The sequence below is a fragment of the Tarenaya hassleriana genome, unplaced genomic scaffold (assembly GCF_000463585.1).
Source record: "Tarenaya hassleriana unplaced genomic scaffold, ASM46358v1 Cleome3, whole genome shotgun sequence".
NCBI classification, from domain to species: Eukaryota; Viridiplantae; Streptophyta; class Magnoliopsida; order Brassicales; family Cleomaceae; genus Tarenaya; species Tarenaya hassleriana.
The window spans coordinates 3,146,410-3,168,231 of record NW_010966177.1 but is presented as its reverse complement, the minus strand read 5'-3'; the positions used below and the strand labels follow the sequence as shown (position 1 = coordinate 3,168,231).

The following is a 21,822-nucleotide window of genomic DNA, read 5'->3' as shown; positions in this document are numbered from 1 at the left end:
TCCAATACCACCCTTTGGAGATTCAGCCGATCCTGCTGAATCTGAGTCAATATCCAGTCAACGATGACCTTGCCTTCTCCGTACTCCTCTTCCACTGGTCGATGACCCGTCACCATCTCCAAAAGCACGACCCCGAAGCTGTACACGTCACTCTTCTCCGTCCACTTGTAACAACACGCAAACTCTGCATTCATCACATCCGAAAACCAACTTAGCTCTGCGGTCTGATTCAGGGTTTGGACATATCCGAATTGTGTTTCGATGGAACGGTAACCTTACCAGGGGCCATATATCCATGAGTCCCAGCAACACAGTTCCATTCACGCCCTTTACAAGACTTGCTATCATCGTCAATCTTTGCAATACCAAAGTCTGCAACTTTAGGCTCATATTCTGCATCAAGCAAGATGTTGCTCGACTTTATGTCCCTGTGGATGATCGGAGGACAGCAATCATGATGCAGATATGCAATTCCCTTTGCAGTCCCCACCGCTATTTTGTACCTATTGCAATCATTATAAACCGAATCTTAGTCATCTTTCACCCCAACTGGGTGCTTATGAATTTTGAGCAGATGAAGCAAAGGTCGTATTGAATGTAGTATAGAGTAGTACCTTTTGTGCCAGTCCAATTCTGGCGACCCGCCTTCCATGTTTCGATGAAGGGCATGAAACAAATTTCCATTCTCCATTAACTCGAACACCAAATAGCTTGAACCCCATCCATTCAGACAAGCATACAACTTCAGTACGTTTTTGTGTCTGATGTTCCCAAGAATCTCCATTTCCGCAGCAGAGACCTCGGATCCTTCACCACCTTCTGTCCTCAGCCACTTTACTGCCACTGCCCCACGACCCCTTTTCAAGTCGACCCTGTACACTTTTCCGGTGCTTCCAGTCCCAATCAGATGATCTTCCTCTAACTTGTAGATCTCATCAGTATCAAAGTCGATTTGATGGAAAGATGTGATCTTCCATTCTGTTTCTGCGTCAAGATTGTCGCTTTTCCCATCCTCTTGTCGGGCATTCACAATTCTGCAATGCACCACGAGTAAAATGATTGCAAAGGCAGCAACAGCAGAGGCTAGAGCCAAGGACACAATCACTACTAATTCAAAGTCTTCCTTATGCTCAATGTACTCGTCACTGCTACATGTGCTCAAACCAGATCTCTCGTTTCCCGAGAACGCTGCAGTTCCACCCATGGCTAAAAGCCCCTGAGGCACTTTTCCCGTCAATTGATTTTCAGACAAATCAATGGAACTCAGCTTCAACTCCACGAGATTTTCGGGTATCACACCTGTAAGACGGTTGCCTGAGAGATTCAGCGAGCTCAAAGAAACCATTTGCGACAAAGCATTGGGGATTTCACCAGCCAATGAGTTCCGAGCGAGATTCAGGTCAACCATTCGAATGCAGTTTGCTAGTTCGAGAGGGATCGATCCCGTAAGAGTGTTATCTTCAAGATGCAAAGACGATAACTGCCTCAAATTTCCGAGTGCTGCCGGAATTTGACCATAGAACTTGTTGTTGCTCAGATGTAATCTCTCTAAGTATGTCAGTGCTCCAAGTTCACGCGGAATCTGTCCAGAAAACTTGTTGTTATGCAAAACTAGCAGTCTCAGTTCCTTGGATAACCAGACTGAAGGAGAGATTTCTCCAGTGAAGCCATTGTCGCCGAGATCAATCAGCTTAGCGCGCGGTAGAGCCCAAAACAGTTCCGGAATGCGACCAGAGAGCAGATTGTTGCTGATCCTTAGCCTCAGGAGTGATTTACAATCTGCGTAAGACCCAGGAAACTCGCCCGAAAACTTGTTTCGCAGAGCGAGCAAATGTCGGAGCCTTTTTTGGTAGCATAGGAACCTAGGAAACGGACCTGAAAACCTGTTTTGCGAGATTTCTACTGTGTTCAGATGCGAGAACCGGCCGATTTTGGCCGGAAAATTGCCGGAGAAGTTGTTTCTGTAGATGATAAGGGTATGGAGATGAATTAGAGAGGCGAACCCAGAGGGGAACTTGCCGGAAAAGTAGTTCTGGTAGCCACGGAAAACCCTAAGCTCCTTTAGATTCGTGATCTCGTCAGGTAATGCACCACTCAACTGATTCGAGGAAATATCCAGCACGCGCAAGCGGGTCAGATTTCCGATCTCTGGAGGAATCTCTCCGGTCAGTTTGTTGCTGCCGAACTCGAGCTCGGTGAGACTCACTAATCTCAAGATCGACGGCGGAAAATCCCCCGAAATCGCGTTGTTCGAGATTTCGAAAGTATCGAGGGACGTCAGATCGAAGATCGATTCAGGAATTGATCCCCGCAAGTTGCAACGAGGCAAGAAGAGCCAAGTCAAGTTCTTCAGATTCCCAAGACTCTCAGGAATCTCACCTTCATCGTAGCGATTATTCCCAAGACCGAGCGAAACCAACCGAGTCAGATTCCCCACCCAGCTCTGAAATTCTCCGGTCAAGAAGTTCGTCGAGAGATCGAAAATCTCCAGGGATTTTAGAGGAGAAAGGTCGGGGACCTTTCCGGAGAGCCGATTGGAGGTGAGATTGAGGACCCTAAGATTCGTGCAGTTGACAATCTCCGGCGGGATGTTTCCGGTGATGAAATTCGATGGAAGCCATAGCGTGGATAGGTTCTTGAGAGCACAGATCGCCGGAGAAATGGAACCGGAGAGCTGGGTTTTGCCGAGAGAGATCTCGGTGACAGCGCCGGAAAAAGGATCGCATTTCACGCCGCGAAACCTGCAGGGTGAGGTGGAGAGATTCCATGAGTCGAGAGCGTTGAAATGGTCGAAGAGGCCGGCTTTGAATCGAAGCAGAGCTTCTGTCTCTTCGACATTCGAGCAGAGAGATGGCGGGAAAAATGAGAGCAGAAGCGCGGCGGTGACGATGGCAACAGTTCTTCGTAGATAGATATCTGGTTTTTTCGTCATTTCGGTGATCCCTAGATTCTTTAGAGAAATATCCTACTATACTACTGTGATTTATATAATTTAACACAAAATGTATAGATTTCCTATTTTGGATTTAGACAAAAAACCATCAACTGTTTCACTTGTACCAGACAAATTTGTACAAACTTTATCACCTATTAATTTTGAATACAAAAAACCATTAACTATATAATTTATTCAAAAACAATGTTTTACTTTAAATTTTTATAAAAAAAAACACCAACTATTAATTTTAATAAAAAAATCATAACTATTTAAATTGTTCAAAAAATAATTCTATTTTAATTTGTTATAATCTATAAAATTTATACATAAATATATACCTATATATTACAAAAATTTAAAAATCACAATAAAAAACTTAATATTTATATAAATTCATCACATTATAATATTTATAATTTATATAAATTAATTTTAAAAATTATCCACTAAATAATAAATTTGTATACAAATGTTATAATTAAAATTAAATATATTTTATTGATTACGAATATTATATTTAAATTTTTTTATATATTAATATTTGAGATATTATAAAATATCAATTTGATTTTTCATATAAAAATGGTAATTGAAATATTATATAATGTGCAATTTGTATATAAATTTATAATATAAGAGATATATATTTTATAAAGTAAAATAAAAGAAGAATTTTTTATTTGCAATATTATATAAATTAATGAATTTTTATAATTAAAATAAAAGTTTTTTTTAGAAAATTAGACATTTGATGTAATTTTTAATTTATATATTTTTACAACAAATTTGAAGTAGGAGTTTTTAGCTAATTTACATAGTTGTTGCATTTTTTTTTATAAAACAAATATTTGATTTTTTTCATAAAAAATGTAAAGTAAAAGATTGTTTTTGAATAAATTATATAGTTGATGGTTTTTTTACAATTAATAGTTGGTAATTTTTTATTGAAATAAATAATTTACAGTTTTTTTATAATAAATATAAAATAAAATATTTTTAAATAAAGAAAAAATCTCATAACAAATGTGACAAATAAATACTTAAAATTTTAGTTTAGCAATATAATACCTTAAATATTTAAATCGATATAGATCGTATTTAAAAAATGACCTCAATTTTACGAGTTGAAATATTAATTTGACATAATTTTAGGAGTCGGTACGTTCACTTGGTATATTTTAATATTTCGTATATTATTTATCAAAATAAAATTTAATGTATTATTTTGTATAATTTTAAAAAAAAAAAATTAGGTACTTATATGAGCTTTTTTAAATAAATGATATAATTGATGTTTTTTATAATTAATAATTGGTAAATGTTTTTAATTGAACATATAGTTGATGGTTTTTAATAAGGTTTTTGTGGTGTAAACAAGACAGCTGATGGTTTTTTTGTTACTATTTTTTAAAACATAATCAACTTAATTTAATGGTTTAATCTAATAGATACCATATAACATCCACTGTGAAATCAAAAGGCAAGAACGTTTTGGGAAAGTGAAAATAAAAGATCCAACATTGAGAATTGAGTATAAATGAAGGATCAATCATTAAAAGTTAACTAGAAAATAAAAATAAAGAAAAAAATCTATATATATTAATAAGTTGATAAAACAACTTATACATATACATGAACTCCACGTATATAAATATATATACACGATATTATTCAATTGATAATATAGATACCAATAAAATGTCACGTATCTGAATCTAAACTTTCAGTTTTATTAAAAGTTATATGATTTTTAATGTTAAATAATCATTGATTGTGTATACACCTAAGAAGCGTATTAGTGGTTTGAAGATTCAAATGAATCCCAAAAAACCGATTTTCCACAAGAGAAAAAAAATGTATGCAAAACGACGAATAAATTAGGATTATATTTACATGAAATAAATTATATATTTTAAATTTAGAAAAAAACCTCTAAAAATTCTTAAACTTGTAATTTGGTGGAATAATAATTTTTATACTTTTTGTTGTGTCTAATTATTTTTAAATGTAAAAAAGTGACTTAATAATTTTTAAATTTATTTGAAAATATCAGACGAATTCATCTTTAACCGTTATTTATTGTTAGTGAAACCTACGTGGTTTGTAATGTGGGATTACACCTCATATGTCAAATAAAATTTTATAACAGTATTATTTTCATCAATTTATATTAAAAATTACTATAATACCAATATACAACATTAAAAATTATTGAGTCATTTTTTTTCAAATTTGACAATAATTAAACACAAAAAAATATAGAAATTATTATTTCACCAAATTATAAGTTTGGAAATTCTGAAAGGTTTTTCTCTCAGATTTATCATATAAACCATAATTATAATATTTATAAAAAAAAACTTTAATCTATTACACTTAGATTAAAAAAAAAAGAAGTTTTTTAAGTCATGGTTAAATAAACGACGTTATATTCGTCTGTCTCATGACTAGACTCTAATTATATGGAAACGGCACAAAGTTGCATATACATCATTTTGGTCTCTCATGAACCGTAAAACAACTTAGTATAAAAAAACATAAACAACACAAAAGCCAGTTTGTGTCTGCACTTTTAGCAAAGCAAAGCTTTGCCAAAGCACTCTTGCTTTGTTGAATTCCAGTAGTTAAGACAAGGCGGCAAACCCCGGATTCTACTACCTAAACTACTTCTTAATCCAATCAAATTTCGCTCAAAAATCTGGCCGGAGACGGCTTTCCAAGGAACGGTTTTGTGCTTTCATACTTCATCGGGAAGCTCCTGCAGCAGTGCATCTCTCGTAATCGCCTTGTTCTTCCTTGCTGAATTCCTCCAGTAGTTCCCGCTGTCTCGGAGTTATGGTTCTGCCAAGAACAAAGGAAATTCATCATCATCATCATACTCGTCATCATCATCAGGGAAGTGGGTCTACATACTAGATAGAGAACTTGACCACTAGGACTCTGGATTAACAAATCAAGGGCAAGAAGAGTTTCATATGGTTATCATGCACTTACGTTGGGATGCTGATGTTGAAATGCACATACTGATCCCCAAATCTTGATGACTTTCTTGGCCTAATACCTGTTAACTCGGCCAAAAGCGTGAAACTTTACTTTCGAGATCGATTTATTAAATAAATAAAAATCTGCTGAGCAGTGAGGAATTATTGGATTTCTGTGAAGTAATCTTCTCATTTTGCTTTCCTCGGAGTTTATTAGGTAATCTGCTCAAATTTCTCTTTTTCTCTTGGGTGTATTGCTTAGCTGAACCATCAACGTGAGCTAAAGATCTCACCTTTATTCCTCAAAACTACTTTCTGACCGGGTTGGGTTCCAGGACGAACCTGCAACAAGAGAGTTCCGATCTCAGTTTATCGGGAAAGTTCTAAATAGAGTCGTACAAATATAAAAGTCCCGAGGATCGACAAAGAAAACCCCTAATCCTCTCTCATCAACCAGCGATGATGTTGAGCCAGTAGAAACAAAATCTGAACCTTTCTAACCAAACAATAGGAATACTGAAGTTCAGAATTTTGACCCATCTGTTTTTCCTCGGCTGGTCGATAAAGACTAGAATTGTTCAATTAGAGAGTTTAGGAAGTTCTCTGAAAACTCTGGCTTCATTAGTGAAGTGTTGTGATTTTAGGCCGTTGACTCGACCCATCGGGTAAATCTTTTACATGTTAAGAAGAGAAAAAGCTTACAAACCTTCACCACGACATCACCAGTGAGGGTCGGTACTTGGACGGTTCCTCCAAGAACAGCCTGATGAGAAACAAGAATATGCTCGCAATAAGGACCAAAAACAGAAGCATAAATTAACTTTCACAAGCAATGCAGTGAAACAAAGCCTAACTATAAAAACATCCTTAAGTTTTCATGACTACAATGACAAGAATGACCAGTTACATTACCTGGGTGACACTTAGAACGGAATCCACATGGATATCTGCTCCATCTCTACGGAAAACAGGATCTTCCCGAACCTGAAAAAGATATATGACAGTTATCGAGAACTTAGTGAGACAATTCACCACAAATGTCCACCAAAATGTTGGTCTCAATCAAGTAACCTTGATGGTAACATAAAGATCTCCAGGTTGATCTCCTTCAGGATCAGCTCCACCCGACCTCAAAACCTTTATCGTTTCGCTATTGTCAACTCCTGAAAGGGTAAAACTAATGTGTGAACAAAAACCAAATGCCTGAAGGATTTGAGACAGTTACATAGAGTTCTACGAGTTACCTCATGATATGCAAACCGAGATTACCTGGGTCAATATTCACTTTGACAGTCTTCTGTCCTAGAACTACTCTAGCTCCTCTACATGTTTTGCAGATGCTCTAGTACAGTCAACACAAGAAATAGATGAGCAATTCAGATAACTCTACAAGACTACAAACCTGGTTAAGCATCATTTCTTGGAATGATATGAACATAAGCAGGGCATGTTTTCACATAGACAGAGACAAATATACGGATAGGTATAAAACTATGAAATAAGTAACTGCAATTATCATATAGATGACCTACCGAGAAAGTTTGACCAGCTCCACCACATTTCTGGCAAGTCTTTTGGATGCTTAATAGACCCCTTCTCATTGTTGTCTGAAAAAAGCAGCAGTAACATAAGTAAATCAGAAAAAAGGCATAATTACAATGCTAAACAGCTTAAAGTTATTCAACTGGATACTGACCATTCCTAAACCATTGCAGGCTTTGCATTTTTCACGTTTTGTACCAGGAGGAACGCCTTGTCCACCTGATAAAACCAAACAGGAATAAAACAACATTGTGTATAGCATATGTTGTCGGGACAATAAGAAAGATACAGTATGCTGATGACAAGAATTTACAGTGATTTACTTAATATGGGAAAGAATATGGATCATATTGGAACAATATGCTTCAAAATAGTTTTTCTATTAAAAAACCTAGCCACATTATAAAATTACAATATCATGGTTAAATTTTTAATCTATCTGCTTGAGTTAGGTTCCTACTACATTAAATTCCAACAGGGTTCAGAACTAATTTCTAGTAATGTGAACATACCACAAGCATTGCAAGCCACCTCGGTTTGAAATGTAATAGTTTTGGAGCATCCCTGCACAGCTTCCATGAAAGATAGTTCAACCGCAACCTGACAATTATAAAGACCAAAGTACAAGAAGAAACAGATTAAACTTAAAGCACAGAGAATATCCCAAAGAAAATAAGTAGATTGTAGTACCTTGACATCTTGGCCTCCAATATCTTGTCTGAACATGTTGAATATCTGATTTGCAGAGTAAAAGTTGAAACATGTATGTTAAAAGGTCAAGCTAATTAAAGAAGAAGACATCTCGGGCAACATTTGCAAACAAGAAAATGGACACGAAGGCCTCCTAACCACAATTTTCTTATGCTACTATTAAGCATTAAAGGAAGTGCACAGGAGATATTAATTACATCGCCATTGAAGTTCCCAAAGATATCGAACGGATTAAACCCACCACCGAAACCCGAATCATTCGGAAAACCACCTGTAGCATTTTGTTCAAAACTTTCATGCCCAACCTACAAAGAATACAACAAACTTCAATCATATCTGAAAAGGGTAGAGAATAAAAATCTAGAAAAGGACATAAAACAGGTTATCTTGTTATACCGAAATCCAAGAAAACCTATCTAACCAGATACCTGATCATAAAGATCACGCTTCTCCTTATCTTTTAAAACCTGACAAATACCCAAACCTCAAATTAGCTCAATATGTAAATGTAAAATATCAATACAAAATGTTCTTGGAGTCCAAGATATAAAACTCACTTCATACGCTTTTGTGACCTCTTGGAACTTCTTCTCAGCTTCTGGATCGTCTTTATTCGTATCAGGATGGAGTTTCTTTGCAAGCTGAAAAATATTACAAACAATACCACCCAAGCAATCAAGATTTAAATGATTATTTTACATATATGGACAATTAGAACATGAAGGCATTCAACTGTAGAATTGGATCCGTACCCCATAATAGGCCTTCTTTATTTCACCTTCTGTGGCATTCTTGTTCACTCCAAGTACTTGGTAATAATCCTGGGCGGACATAAATGCTTGACCTGGTGTCCGAAATGGGCAAAATATAAAAACCAGGTACTTTGTAACGAGACTCAACTACGACAGGATCTAAGAATTTTCGGAAGTAAGGAATCTCCAACCCTACCTGTTCCATGAATTGACCTCGTAGAGCCCAAATTGGCATTAAGAGTTCCAAAGATCATCCATCTCCGATCATTTCCTACATTCAAAACAACAAAGAGTAAGCCCTTTTTGAGAATAAATCAAACCAAATGAATCAGAACCAACTCCGATATCGGGCTCATGAATGTTTTCACCTCTCTCTTACAGCAAAACTGAAAAAATTACCGGTTTTTGCAGCGTAATTTCCAATCACTGTAACAGGGTTGCCAATACCCGTACCGAATCTCCGATAAGTCCCTCCAAAGACTTGCCTCAGATTCTGAAGAATCCCAAAGACATAAAAGAAACGGACCATGAAAAATCAATTCGAAGAACAACCGTGATTTTTAATTAAACGAAGGGGAGAAGGAGAACTCGCCAAATTTCCCGAGGATTCGAGAAGCCTTGAGGAGAGGGATCGACGAGTCAACGATCGAAGAACCTTCACGCCATTGACGGGGACCATTTTTAGGGCGCTGTCGAAGTTCAATCTCCAGTCCTCTGCTCTCTTTCTCTTATTAGTTCTCAGACAGAGCAGCCAGTCTTAAACCCTAGCCAAAACCCCCTTAGGTTGTCTGAGAACTGTGTAGAAGCAGCAAAACTTTTTTTTTCGAGATTTGTTTACTCACGAGCAAGGAAAAAACCCTTCTTGCAAAATTGGAGACGCAAATTTGTCGGGTTTGACCGTTTATATATAACCCGACCCGACCCGGACCGGCCCGATAAAATGAATCCATATGGGCCCAAATATCATTAGTCTATTGTCTTGTCTCGTCATCTCAAACGCCTCGATTCTGTTTGGCTGCCCGGAAAATCCGAGAGAAAATTTGTACTGGTGCAGGAAAATTTCTCCAGCTTCATTTTTTTGTATTATCAGAGGCAACCCTAGTTCAGGAGAGAATTGCCTTCTGTTCCAAGCAACTTCTTCAAGAGATTGCTGTCTCGTATATATAAAAAACACACCAAGCGCTTTAACAGAATATGTTCTGTTTCTTGTGAAAGTAAAAGAAGAACGAGATTACGCAACACAACTCCATACTTGTGCGTCGAAGTTTCTGAGGTTCCGAGAATTGCAGAGAAAATGAGGGAAAATGGGAGAAAACGAGAGAAAAGTTTCAGAAGTTTGCGAGGATATGTTATTAAATTTCCCATCTTTTGCCCGTTTAAGATAAAGCACAAAAAAGAAATAGATAGGAGCGTGAACTTATCCAGACTGTTGCAGTATTGTTCCTAGATTGATTAGCTTGCTTCTGGTTAACCGGGTTCATCTGGCCTATTTCTCTGATCAGTTAAACCGGTATTGAAAAGCTAAACCAAACCCAAATCACAAAACCGGTTCCAAATTCTATCAGAGAAATAAACAGAAGCAATTTGGTACGAAATGTAGAGACCCTCTTCACAACCCTTTTCCAGACAGAAGATAGTATAAGAAACAACATAATTGGCCAAAGCAAGCGACACTGTTGATTCAAAGACAATGCCAAAGGGTGTTCTTAAACATCAATATAACACCTGAAGCCCCTGAGTACATTAGGTAAAACCAAGTTTGGTACGGCGTAAATAAGGCAAGAAGAGATAAAACAAAACAAAACCTAATACACAAAAATCTCGGGAATCTAAAACTTAAGCTCATGTGGTTTGTCCCCTTGTTTCAGAGAGAACCTGGCACCAATGTAAGCCTTCAGCTCGGGAACAGCTTCAATGACCTTGATCAAAGCCGCATCAACGGCTTTTTGGTCATCTTTCTTCTCTTGTGGGAGCACCTTTTTCTCCTGTGGATTTGGTGGAAGATGCGAGTAAATGAGTAAAAACGGGCACAAGATTGCATATGGGCAAAGCAAAAGTTCAAGAAGCAAACCTCCTTCTCAGCCTCAAAGAACTCGCCCTCTCCCTTCTTCTTTTTCTTCTCAGCAACCTTGGCAAAGTACTTGTCATCGAATTTATCGACATTGACAGCAGAGATGTCAACCTTGGTCGATGTTCCAATGACATACGACTGGTTGACACGCCTCAATGGAACACCATTGACCCTGAATGGTCCTTAAATGTCACAAGAAACAAATTAGAAACACCAGCTTAAAGAAAGAAAATGTCTAAAAAGCACCAAATACGAGCACCAAAATCCAAGATCATTGATAAACAATATGCTTTTAAACAGAACAAAAAACAAAAAAGGGAGATAAGAAGTTGCAGCATTGGCCATTTCAACCAAAGGGTCAAGACACAGCATGAACTTTCTCAAGAAAAACTACAGGTGCTTCAAAAAGGGCTTAGACAGAGACTCACCAGTGACCAAAAGCAATCCAGAAGAAAGCTGCTTCAAGAACACAACTCTCTTTCCCTTGAACCTTCCAGCCAAAATGATCAACACTGTCCCTGGGGTAATGCTTGCCCTGATTGGAGAACACATAAATTATATCCAAAATTGGTAACAACAATTCTCGCCAAAACATTCAACACATAAATTATAGATTATAAAAAAATACAACAGCTGACCCTCAAATACACAAGTTCAAATCTATAAACTTCGTGACTCAATACAGACCCTACCGCAAGAGCGCTCACTTATCTACATATCCAAGTAACTTAAAGACACACAATCGTCATTAAGGCACTAAAATCCGGCATAATCGAGAGACACCCACTACTCCCAAACCGACAAAAATCAAAACGCGCATCCCATCCACCAAAAAATGCTGCCCAGAAAATGAAAACAACAGTACCTGAGCTTGGTGGGCTTCAGCTTTCGCTTGTTGACAAGCGGTTTCTTCACGTCTTCGGCGGGATAGAACTTGGGGGCCTTCTCCGCGGGAGCCTCCGGCTTGGGCTTGGGATCATGGTGGGGGAATTTGCCGCCGTTTTTGGCCTTGATAGCCCACAGACCCCTTTTGTGGTACATCTTCGATCTAGAGAACTTTCCGACTCCCCTGATGAGATCGGGGTTTCTGTTCACCTTCTGTGTCTTCCTCGGCGCCATTGGAGATGGTGATTGAGCTTTCGCTTTCCTCTTTCTATTTCTCCGAGTGGCTCAACCCTAGAAGCAGAGAAGTTGGATTTATCAGCGGTGATTATATATAGCGACCCGGAAAACAGAGGAAATGGAATACCAAAACCCTAGATGATTCGTGTAATGGGTTTTCTCACCGGGTTGGACCCAGCCCCGTAATTTATGGGTCTAAATTTGGGCCCACGTATATAAACAGGCCGAGCTCCATTTTTTTAATACTCTTTTTCAATATCCGTTTGGCATTTTTTCAAAATTCGTAAAAGAAATTCCTACGAAAAGGTGTAAAAAAATATATTTTGATGTAAGAGGGGAAAATTTTGAAAATAATAAATTGAACATACCCTTAAAAAAATTCTAAAAATATTGGAACTTGTCTAGAATTTAGGGGTGGTCGTTTCAGTATTCGGTTCGGGTCAAAATTGGGAATAGTTCGGTTCAATTCTATCGATTTTACAAAAATAAGTATCAATCAGTTATTATATTATATTCGTTTCGGTTCACTTTTGGTTTATTAAAAAAAATTAGATGTTATTAAAAAATTCGGTTTTTTTTGTTTTTTTAATTCGATTTAATTACAGAAAATTCGATTTTTCTAAAATTAATATCGTTCAGAAATTTTGCACAGTTTGAATTAGAAAAAAATACCATATTTTTCGGTTCGGTTCTTACTGTATATATATATATTTTTTATAATTCGAAAGTCCACTGGATTTTCGGTTCAATTATGTCTTTTAGAAGATTAAAAAAGTTCATATTAATGTTCCTTCCCAATTGGAGACTGAACTTAGTTTGGAAAGTAGCTTTACCCTACAAATACCATAAATACCAACAATTTTGATACATCATGCATGCATGCATGGCTTATACGTATAATAATTTTGGCTGGAGGGGACAAAAGAACACGAAAACAACCGTTCTAACAGGGGAAAAAACAGAAAAAAAAAACGTTAATTAAGTCGCAGAAAATTAGTTCAACCGTCTTTATAAAAGTTCATGATTTTGTAGATTCCGTTTTAAATTACGGCGGCGATATATATGCCTTCATCGAGGATTTCGCATTATTCACCAATTCAAAAACTCGAATATCATTGATACTAATTGTTTCTAAAGTTAAATCAAACATTTATATAGATAACAGTTGGATGTTGTATGTATAGAATGCATATATCACCACGTTCATAAGTTAACTTGCGGTCCATGCGTCGACGATATCTATTCTATCTTCGATGAATCATCCAAAAATCATGTGATTCACATTTGAATTTTAAGAGACATAAGGACAAAAGAAAGTGACAAAACAAAAACAATGTTCCAAAGGCCGTATCTTATAATTCATTACATTACACAACGTCCTCGATATATATATATATATATATAGCCTTCTTCGTGTATAGTGCTTGAATTGTTCATTCACAGCCAGTCATTCCAATGATGTCTCTCGTCTCGGATTTCTTCTGTTGCTTCGCTCCCAAACCCGTTTCTCGGGTCGCTTCCGACGAGGATGATACCCCGAAAATATCATCTTTCGAGAAGCGGAAGGGCAAACCGAAATCGTCACGAGCTCCAGTGGTCGTGACTTACTTCCCCGTCGGCTCGAACCTCTCCCGTCTGTAGAATCATCCGTTCGGATCTACGACTTTCGAAGCGTGTGTTGCGATGACAAAAAAAGGTAATGGAGAATCATAACATGGGTAGTTTTGTTTCCAAACAATAAAGTAGGAGAACAAATCAGACGAATGTCTTGTTATGTCTACGTTTCTTGCATTGTCTTGACGGTCCATGATCAAATATAAATATGTAATATTAAACATGTTTAATGATTGTTTTGCTCAACCAAAATATTTTGTAGTTTTTTGGACAAAACCAAAAGATAGTGGGTTTGATGGACCGAGAAGAATAAGGATATATTTTGCAAACTAATTTTATCTCAAATGATATCAAACTAAAACACATTTTTGCATCCTATATTATTATTATTTGAAAATAATAATTTTAGATCTATCGGTGGGTAACTGGATTTGAGTTCTTGGGATTTTATACTAAATGGACCGAACTCGAACGGTTTTGGTTAATTTGGATTATAGATGTGATGATGGTGAACCGTGAGCCTAATTTGGATAAACTCCGATTCAAAATTATATCAATAAAAATCGGATTTATATTGGTTTGCTAAAAGGAAAAGTAAATATTGGAGAAGTTGCGAGCATGATTTCCGTCAAAGCCCAATGGTGGCTTTGTTTTTTGTTTTTTTTTGCATCAAATATATTTATGGCTGAATTTTGTCGTCGTAACTATGCCTACATCCGCTATCAAAATTTAATTTAATATTGCCGTTTTCAATTGCACACCGGATTTGACCGCCCCATGAGCCAACTCCAACAATTAATTATTAATCCCAAAACAAAATTAGGAACAAAAGACGGTAATTTAATTTGTCAAATTATCTATTTAGATATTTATATTGTTCAATATTTATCCTGTGTATATATATATATGAATAGAAGGTCGCGTAATGTAATATAAATATAATATCTAAAAAATCCAATTTTTTAAATGGAGCAGAAAAATATTAATACAAATTACACGATTTGGAGCGAATTTACTGACCGGAGAACTGAATCTTAAGATCGACTGTACCAGTTGTCGTGAACCTAACCTCGAATCATGTCCCGGTTAATAATACAGATGAACACACACGATAGTAAAAAAAAAAAAATCCATGTGTGGGTCCCACAGAGTTATACACGAATTTACATATGTATCCTTACTCCTCCACTTGATCTCTAAAGCAGCAGCACCGGCTGTCCTCTTCAACGCCTCAAAGGGGTACCTTTTCTTCTGTCCGCCCTTTCATTCTTTGGAAAAAGTACAAATCGAATACGAATTCTGTCCATTGATGCATGTGCATATAATATATACCATACAGGTAGGTGTGTACATGTGCTTGTATCCATCATATATATACTTACAAGCTCCCATTTTGGGGTTGAATTTGCGGAGAATCCGAATCCCTTGTGTTGTTCTTGATGGCCCTCGTTCAAAGACTCCACCTTTCTTCTAAATTTCCCTCATCCGATTTCCGAAATCGGCCACGAGCAAGGGCTAATTCCATAAACCCTAATCTCGTTGCCTCTTTGCATTACAAAAACCCATCTGGGTCTTCTTCTCCGTTCACGGAGAAGCACTCATTGGAGAGATATGAGAGAGATCAATGGCTGTACAAGGCGGTGGAACCCGACCCATCTACTCCGTCTCCGTCGCCGGTTCTCTCCTGCTCTCTCCCTTCCGATAACTTCTCTTCCAGGGAAAACGACATCGCTCTGCAGCTGCCCGAGCTGAAGAAGCTATTGGCCGTGTTGAGAGAGAAGAGAAAAAGATCTTGCGAAGGAGGTGGTAATGGCGGCGGCTGTGGGCCCGGAGATGTGTATCTGGTCGGGACAGGACCTGGAGATCCTGAGCTTCTGACACTCAAAGCTGTGAGAGTGATCAAAAGCGCCGATCTTTTGCTCTACGACAGGCTTGTGTCGAATGATGTGTTGGATTTGGTTGGTCCTGATGCTAGGCTTCTTTATGTCGGGAAAACCGCCGGTTATCATAGCAGAACCCAGGTAAAAAAGTCTCAGCCTTTTTGGCTACCCTCTTTGGAAATCGTCTGCTTGATCCAAATTTCAGGACTGGGGATAGTGAGATATCGGATTTGGTCTTCTGGTTATTGGTATTTTTTTGGAAGTTATGTGATAGTATCGATGAAATTGCTGCGCAGGAGGAGATACATGAGCTACTCTTAAGTTTTGCTGAAGCAGGTGCCACTGTTGTGAGGCTTAAAGGAGGTGATCCTCTGGTGAGCTTTTGCTTGTAAAGTTCTCGATTAACCACCGCCCCTTCACTTAGATGTGGGAAAAGGTCTTGGAATGTAAAACGCTGACGTTGAATTTACTTGTTCTTTGTTCTTGTTCTTTGTAGGTTTTCGGAAGGGGCGGTGAGGAAATGGACTTTCTGCAACAGCAGGGCATCCGAGTTCAAGTTATACCCGGTAACTACGATGTTCATCGATTCACCGAGTTTATGTCCTTTTGCAATGTACATTACATTTCCATCAGTTCTGAATCCATGTTTGCCAGATTAATCAAATGAAATAGCTATAACCAATGATGGGTTTTGCATATGCTCGAATTTTCGCAGCGATTTCGATTTAGAATTTCTGATAACTTGTCCAGTGAAGAATGACGGCTATCCTTACCGAGTCTTGGTTATCGTCTTCTATATCTATTCAGTGATTTTAAAGTGTTTTCATGGGTAACTTTCCATCAGTTCTGAATCCATGTTTGCCAGATTAATCAAATGAAATAGCTATAACCAATGATGGGTTTTGCATATGCTCGAATTTTCGCAGCGATTTCGATTTAGAATTTCTGATAACTTGTCCAGTGAAGAATGACGGCTATCCTTACCGAGTCTTGGTTATCGTCTTCTATATCTATTCAGTGATTTTAAAGTGTTTTCATGGTTACCATTTGGGGGGGGGGGGACGATGCAGTTAGAAGTCTGCCAAACATAATAATCGTTCCTATTCCGACTGTACGGTTCTCGGGGGAGCTGACATTTGCCTGTTGCAGGTATTACCGCGGCTTCGGGGATAGCGGCAGAGCTGGGGATTCCGTTAACCCATCGAGGTATTGCAAACAGCGTGCGGTTCCTTACGGGTCATTCCCGAAAAGGAGGGACCGACCCTCTTTATGTGGCGGAAAATGCAGCCGACCCTGAAACAACCCTCGTCGTTTACATGGGTTTGGGAACTTTACCTTCTCTTGCTCGAAAGCTGATGGATCATGGTCTTCCGGGTGATACACCTGCCACCGCAATCGAACGTGGAACCACTCCTCAACAGCGTACGGTAAGCCCAAAATCTTCTTATCGAGCTTGTCCAAAGAGAACCAACAAGTAGGGATGGACATGGGTTGGATATTCGAGATTTTTGGGTTATTCGAATCTGAACCCGAATATCTTAGGTTTCAATCAGATATTATCCGATCTTGGGTATCCAAGATAGTTTTCCGGTACCGAGCATGAGGTATAAATATGAAATTTCGTTTTTTTTTTCTGGAAAACATTTGTCATTTACTAGGGCATTGCTCCAAATTGTATCCGAAATTTCAAGTCCATTCCGTTTAGAACCTTGGGTTTGTCTGTAGGTATTTAAAAACTATGGGCAAAAAGGTAATTTCTCCTCATTCGGTACCCTCGGATATACATGTTTTGAATCACATTATCCGAATCTGAATCCGATTTTCGTGTTTTCATCCAAACCCGATCTCACCTCGTATAATATAGCCAGATACCCGAATTTCGGGCTTTTTTGCCCAGGCACTTGAATAACAGTGATCTGAGTTGAATAATTTGTTTTCGGGGGAGAGCAGGTTTTCGCGGAGCTGAAGGATCTTGCGGACGAGATCGAGTCAGCCAAGCTGGTTTCGCCGACGCTCATCGTCATTGGAAAAGTCGTAGCACTCTCCCCCTTTTGGCCGTATTGCACAGAAGAGGCGTCCTGTCTTATCCAGACCGCATAGCTTTTCATGTTCCATCCATTACCAATCTAACAGGAGCTCCTCCATAACAAGTTCTCGGCGGAAGAACTGAAAATATGTGATCTGTGTCTTCCGGGTGAGGGTTGAGGAATCGGCAAAAAAACCTTTGAAGTGTTTTGATGGAAGCTGCCATTGTTGGAGGAAGAATCCTTTTCTTTGTTGTTGTTGTCGTTCGATTCTTTCGGAGACGATGTTAATTAACACTGGAAAAAAAAAGTCCTGAAATCATTCAGTAATAAAAAACGATAAAAAGAATATTACCGTGAATCCAATCACATCAGGGGAACGGCAATTGAGGATCCGACAGGGAAGCACGGTCTGAAGCTGACAATCGAAGACCCAACCTTTCGCGAGCGAAGGTCTATAATCCTCTGGGACGCGATCGAGGAATGGGTTACCGAATATGTGAGCCGCTGCTACAAGGAAACAGCCATAGTTATGTCAGAAACCGAGCTTCAAACGTGGTGGACACAGGTAGAACCAGAGGCGACGGTGACAGAAAGGGCAAAACTTGGTGATCAGTTCTCGACATTAATGATGATCTGATCCAAGTTCTTTGCATCATCATCTGGGTCAGCTTTGGCCATCACTCTGCTGTCAACTTCGGACGGTATTCTTGTCACGGCTACTTCCCTAACCGCCCAAACTCGGCACGAGCCAACATGCCAACAGGGGAACCAGAAGGGGAGGGGTGCAAGAGCTTCCCGGTGAAACCGTCTCGACAGCTCTGAAGATCTTCCTTTCGAAGCTCCAAACGACCAAAATGATGGTTGTTTACGATATCTTGTCGAGCCATTCACCAGACGAGTTACATCAGGGACAAACCAGAGGAGATCGTGGGTTAAAGTTCCTGTGGTTAACGCTGCGTTTAAGTGCTTTAAAGCGAGATATATCGAGCTCGAGAGGATTATCGATGAGAGGAACAGAGGTTTGAGTCTGAAGAACGGAATAGGGCCCGGAATTTTTCCGTACGAGCTCATGAACCCGTTCTCCGAACCGGGACTCACAGGAAGAGGAGTCCCTTACAGCAATCTCCATCAAGTGTCTGCGAGAGACCATCAAGATTATCTACCAAAGTAATGTCTCTGTATACGGGCAATAATCCGTATAAATAAAATTGCCTGAAGGATTTTACAAAAGGTGGAACCAAAATGATCTAATGGTATCTTATTTCCTAAGATATGTGTAGATGTATAATATGTGCAACGAGCTAATGGAAGGAGGAACTTTATGTGCAAAGAATAAATGTCTCAGTTTCTGCTTGTGGATTTATTACACATACACTCTGGGACAGGATACTTAGTAACATCTCTTCCAGCTTTGCTTGTCCTTAGTTCAGGCTGCCCGAGAGAATCTCGGTGCAATGTCTTTATAACCTTATCGAACTCGGCTTCGGCCATTGTTGTGTTCATGAAGTAAGGGAGCATGTGCCTTTTGTTTGGTGTGATGTACTTCTTGTGCCCTGCATATGCCCGGTGACCCTGCAAGGAAAATCTTGCTTTCAGAATCTTGAAGTGAAATTGCCTCGGACAACGTTGGTATAACGGTGGAGGATACCTGAATTGCTCGGCCCATGTTCCCTCCGTGAGATGCCATGAAGACATCACTCTGCTCACAGACTACGTAATCAATGGCAGCCATTAAAGACGCTCGTTTTGCAAAAGGCTCGAGCTCACCACGGGATGCAAGATCGTGCTTGTTGTAGAAATGAGGGAATTCCCTTGTGAATGGAGTCAGAGCTTCTTTCCCGCCAAGCGGATCACCTCCTGCCCAGTATATTCTGGCGTTTCTCGGTGCCCCGAGGGCTCTAAGCAACCTAAAGAAGATAGAAACGAAAAAGATCAAAGCTTGTAAAAGACTCTGGAAGGACCTACTGATTGATCCACAGGGAACAGCTTCATATTACCTGGTCACTTCCTTTGCATTCAATGGACAGAGACCAGCAAGTTTTCTTTCACGAGATGTCATATTGGATTTAGCGGTTAAGAGCTCAGGCCGCTTTATCCTTTCGTTATTCACAATGTCGTCGTATCGAGGGCTCAAACCAGAAAGACAGCCCGTCCTCACCCACACGTCCTTCTCCATGCGAAGATGAAGAGCAAGGTAAGGCCCTTTGCTCCTCATCCTCTGCGCAAGATTGTTTCCGAGCTCCAGAACTCTTGGAGCAAACCTCAAAGCCTCAAATGCTGCCTGAGAAGAAACATGATCCAACGAGTTTTGGCAAATACCAAATGAGTTTTGACAATAAAAATACAACCTTTGCAATGCCAAGTAAGTAATGTCGGATCCATACAGGGACGGTCTCGGGAAAGTACCTTACAGCGGAGCTTCTGGAGATCAGAAGGTAAGTCTTTAGAGAGTCTTGAATCTAACCCTCTTAAAAGCAAAACTCCGTCCCTGTTGAACTGCGAGAAACAAGAAAGGGGAGAAGTTAGAATTTCGAGTACCGTAACTTCGTTTTCATGATTGTCCATTGACAAATTCATCAGAACAAGAATCTCTTACACGCTTCAGATAGCGAGACCGGAACCATTGAGGGGAAGCATGGAGCGGCGTCCTAGTCTCCTCGGACGGTTTAGTCATTATATGGTTCGAGGGCAGCGACGAAACGACTCTGACATCGTTGGCAAGAACCCTCTTGAAGTTCTCTAAATCGAATATATCACAAAACTCACTGCAAGAACCGATCCAGAAAACACAATCAGAATCTTTTCCATCTCAGGGAAGGCAGTTTCAGTTGCCCAAAAAGGTTCTGCATACAAGAAAACTAAGCAGACAAGACAAAAGTGCAAGTCTTGATTCTCTTACATCAACAGCAAGCAAATGCCATTTCTTTTCTTATGGATTTGAAAAACCCAAAATCAAATGCGCTGATGATGAAGATCATGGAGAAGGCCAATACCAAACCATAAAGTTGCTTTGTCTCTTTTGATTTTTTTTGGGAATATTAGGGTTCCTTTTTTTTTCTTACCTTTCGTCGCCCCAGATGATGTTGACTTGCAAGATGGGGACGACGAGAGCGGCACCCAGAATCCTTGCGATCACCACAGCGTCCACAATCTGATTCCTCTGCTGGTTCATCCCACCAGAAACCACCACCATCAGATACTTTCTCCTCTCTCTCAACATTCGACTGCTCTCTCTCCTGTACTGGCTACTGAAATCCAGACAAGGCTTGTATCCTAAACCATCCGGTTGCTTCCAGAACTCGTTCTCGTCATCGGGATCATACCCATTATTGGTGACTACTTCTGATTTTGAAGTTGTAGCTAAAGGTTGATCCTTGGCCCTCAAAATCTCAACTTTTGTACTGTTTGATTGAGAATACGCAAAACCCAGAGGGGATTCGGCGTCCGACCTTTCAAGTTGACTTTCTCGTGATGGGTATTTATGGAAAGGGGCCAAGGGACAAGGACTCAGGCTCAGCTTCAGCATTCCTAAAATAGAAAGTAGAAACAGAGAGAGAGCCCAGAACTTTGGGTTTCTGTGAAAGGAAATGAAGCAATAAGACAGGGACTTTTTCGTGTTCTTCGAAGATTTCTTGGAAGAAGAAGAATCAAGAAGAGCCTGAAGCGAAGACGATGAAACAGAGTTGATGATTTGCGCAGGAACTGAAATGTAGCAGACGTTGTTCTTCTTGGTAGTTTTGTTCTTCCATGTCGCCATTAGAACTTGATCCGATCAATGTCCCTCCAAGACTAAATGCTGATCGGAAATTAGGGAGACGGCGGGAACATGGATTCATCAACTTGCGAGGAACATCTTAAGAACAGAGAGAGTGTAGTCTTCTTTTGGGACAGTTCCCTTCTAACGATGATCTTGTTTTTTTTGGGATTATTTAAAAAAACCGAAGGTTTATTTCTTTGATAATTATAAGATTTTTTTTCCTCCTTACGTTAACACCTATTTAATAAAAACAGCATTTTGATAATGATATGTTATTATTAATTAAGATTCTGTATGGATCGCTCTCTTTGTACCGCCTAATTTTAAATTTCTTTTCCACCGTTGAAACATTGCTGTACAACACTTGGATACGGACTGTATATTTATTTCTTTTGGAATTTTGAAATTCAGTTTTTTATTTTCTGAA

At 39.0% G+C, this 21,822-nt stretch overlaps 6 protein-coding genes across 6 annotated transcripts in view; 2 read left to right on the top strand and 4 right to left on the bottom strand.

Moving 5' to 3' along the window:
- Window positions 1-2,932, bottom strand: part of LOC104819059 (receptor-like protein kinase 5) — a 3,408-nt gene extending 476 nt beyond the window's left edge. Inside the window, exons 1-3 of the mRNA XM_010548938.1 lie at window positions 615-2,932; window positions 280-503; window positions 33-184 (exon numbers count right to left, since the gene is read on the bottom strand). Coding sequence (XP_010547240.1) covers window positions 33-184; window positions 280-503; window positions 615-2,932 — 2,694 coding nt within the window. The remainder of the gene's footprint in view (window positions 1-32; window positions 185-279; window positions 504-614) is intronic.
- Window positions 2,933-5,347: 2,415 nt separating this feature from the next.
- On the bottom strand, window positions 5,348-9,776 carry LOC104819058 (chaperone protein dnaJ GFA2, mitochondrial-like). Its single transcript, XM_010548937.2, has 18 exons — window positions 9,517-9,776; window positions 9,324-9,417; window positions 9,121-9,195; window positions 8,925-9,016; window positions 8,730-8,813; window positions 8,601-8,639; window positions 8,370-8,477; window positions 8,152-8,196; window positions 7,974-8,061; window positions 7,616-7,680; window positions 7,452-7,526; window positions 7,189-7,261; window positions 6,991-7,082; window positions 6,832-6,903; window positions 6,626-6,682; window positions 6,213-6,261; window positions 5,933-5,999; window positions 5,348-5,779 (listed from the first exon to the last, which is right to left on the bottom strand). Exons 1-18 carry the CDS (start codon window positions 9,601-9,603, stop codon window positions 5,683-5,685), a joined length of 1,359 nt encoding a protein of 452 aa, XP_010547239.1. The 5' UTR covers window positions 9,604-9,776; the 3' UTR covers window positions 5,348-5,682.
- A 782-nt stretch (window positions 9,777-10,558) lies between these two features.
- LOC104819057 (60S ribosomal protein L6-3-like) lies at window positions 10,559-12,183 on the bottom strand. The gene is made up of 4 exons (XM_010548936.2): window positions 11,861-12,183; window positions 11,424-11,530; window positions 10,996-11,177; window positions 10,559-10,909 (listed from the first exon to the last, which is right to left on the bottom strand). Exons 1-4 carry the CDS (start codon window positions 12,112-12,114, stop codon window positions 10,754-10,756), a joined length of 699 nt encoding a protein of 232 aa, XP_010547238.1. The 5' UTR covers window positions 12,115-12,183; the 3' UTR covers window positions 10,559-10,753.
- Window positions 12,184-13,554: 1,371 nt separating this feature from the next.
- Window positions 13,555-14,021, top strand: LOC109116903. Its single transcript, XM_019203173.1, has one exon. It carries the CDS (start codon window positions 13,573-13,575, stop codon window positions 13,756-13,758), a length of 186 nt encoding a protein of 61 aa, XP_019058718.1. The 5' UTR covers window positions 13,555-13,572; the 3' UTR covers window positions 13,759-14,021.
- Window positions 14,022-14,951: 930 nt separating this feature from the next.
- On the top strand, window positions 14,952-18,001 carry LOC104819056 (uroporphyrinogen-III C-methyltransferase). Its single transcript, XM_010548934.2, has 5 exons — window positions 14,952-15,752; window positions 15,908-15,985; window positions 16,108-16,177; window positions 16,761-17,038; window positions 17,562-18,001. Exons 1-5 carry the CDS (start codon window positions 15,171-15,173, stop codon window positions 17,709-17,711), a joined length of 1,158 nt encoding a protein of 385 aa, XP_010547236.1. The 5' UTR covers window positions 14,952-15,170; the 3' UTR covers window positions 17,712-18,001.
- Window positions 18,002-18,819: 818 nt separating this feature from the next.
- LOC104819055 (uncharacterized protein At1g04910) lies at window positions 18,820-21,539 on the bottom strand. The gene is made up of 6 exons (XM_010548933.1): window positions 20,701-21,539; window positions 20,235-20,403; window positions 20,045-20,134; window positions 19,636-19,919; window positions 19,287-19,545; window positions 18,820-19,210 (listed from the first exon to the last, which is right to left on the bottom strand). Exons 1-6 carry the CDS (start codon window positions 21,393-21,395, stop codon window positions 18,980-18,982), a joined length of 1,728 nt encoding a protein of 575 aa, XP_010547235.1. The 5' UTR covers window positions 21,396-21,539; the 3' UTR covers window positions 18,820-18,979.
- Between the last annotated feature and the right edge of the window lie 283 nt (window positions 21,540-21,822).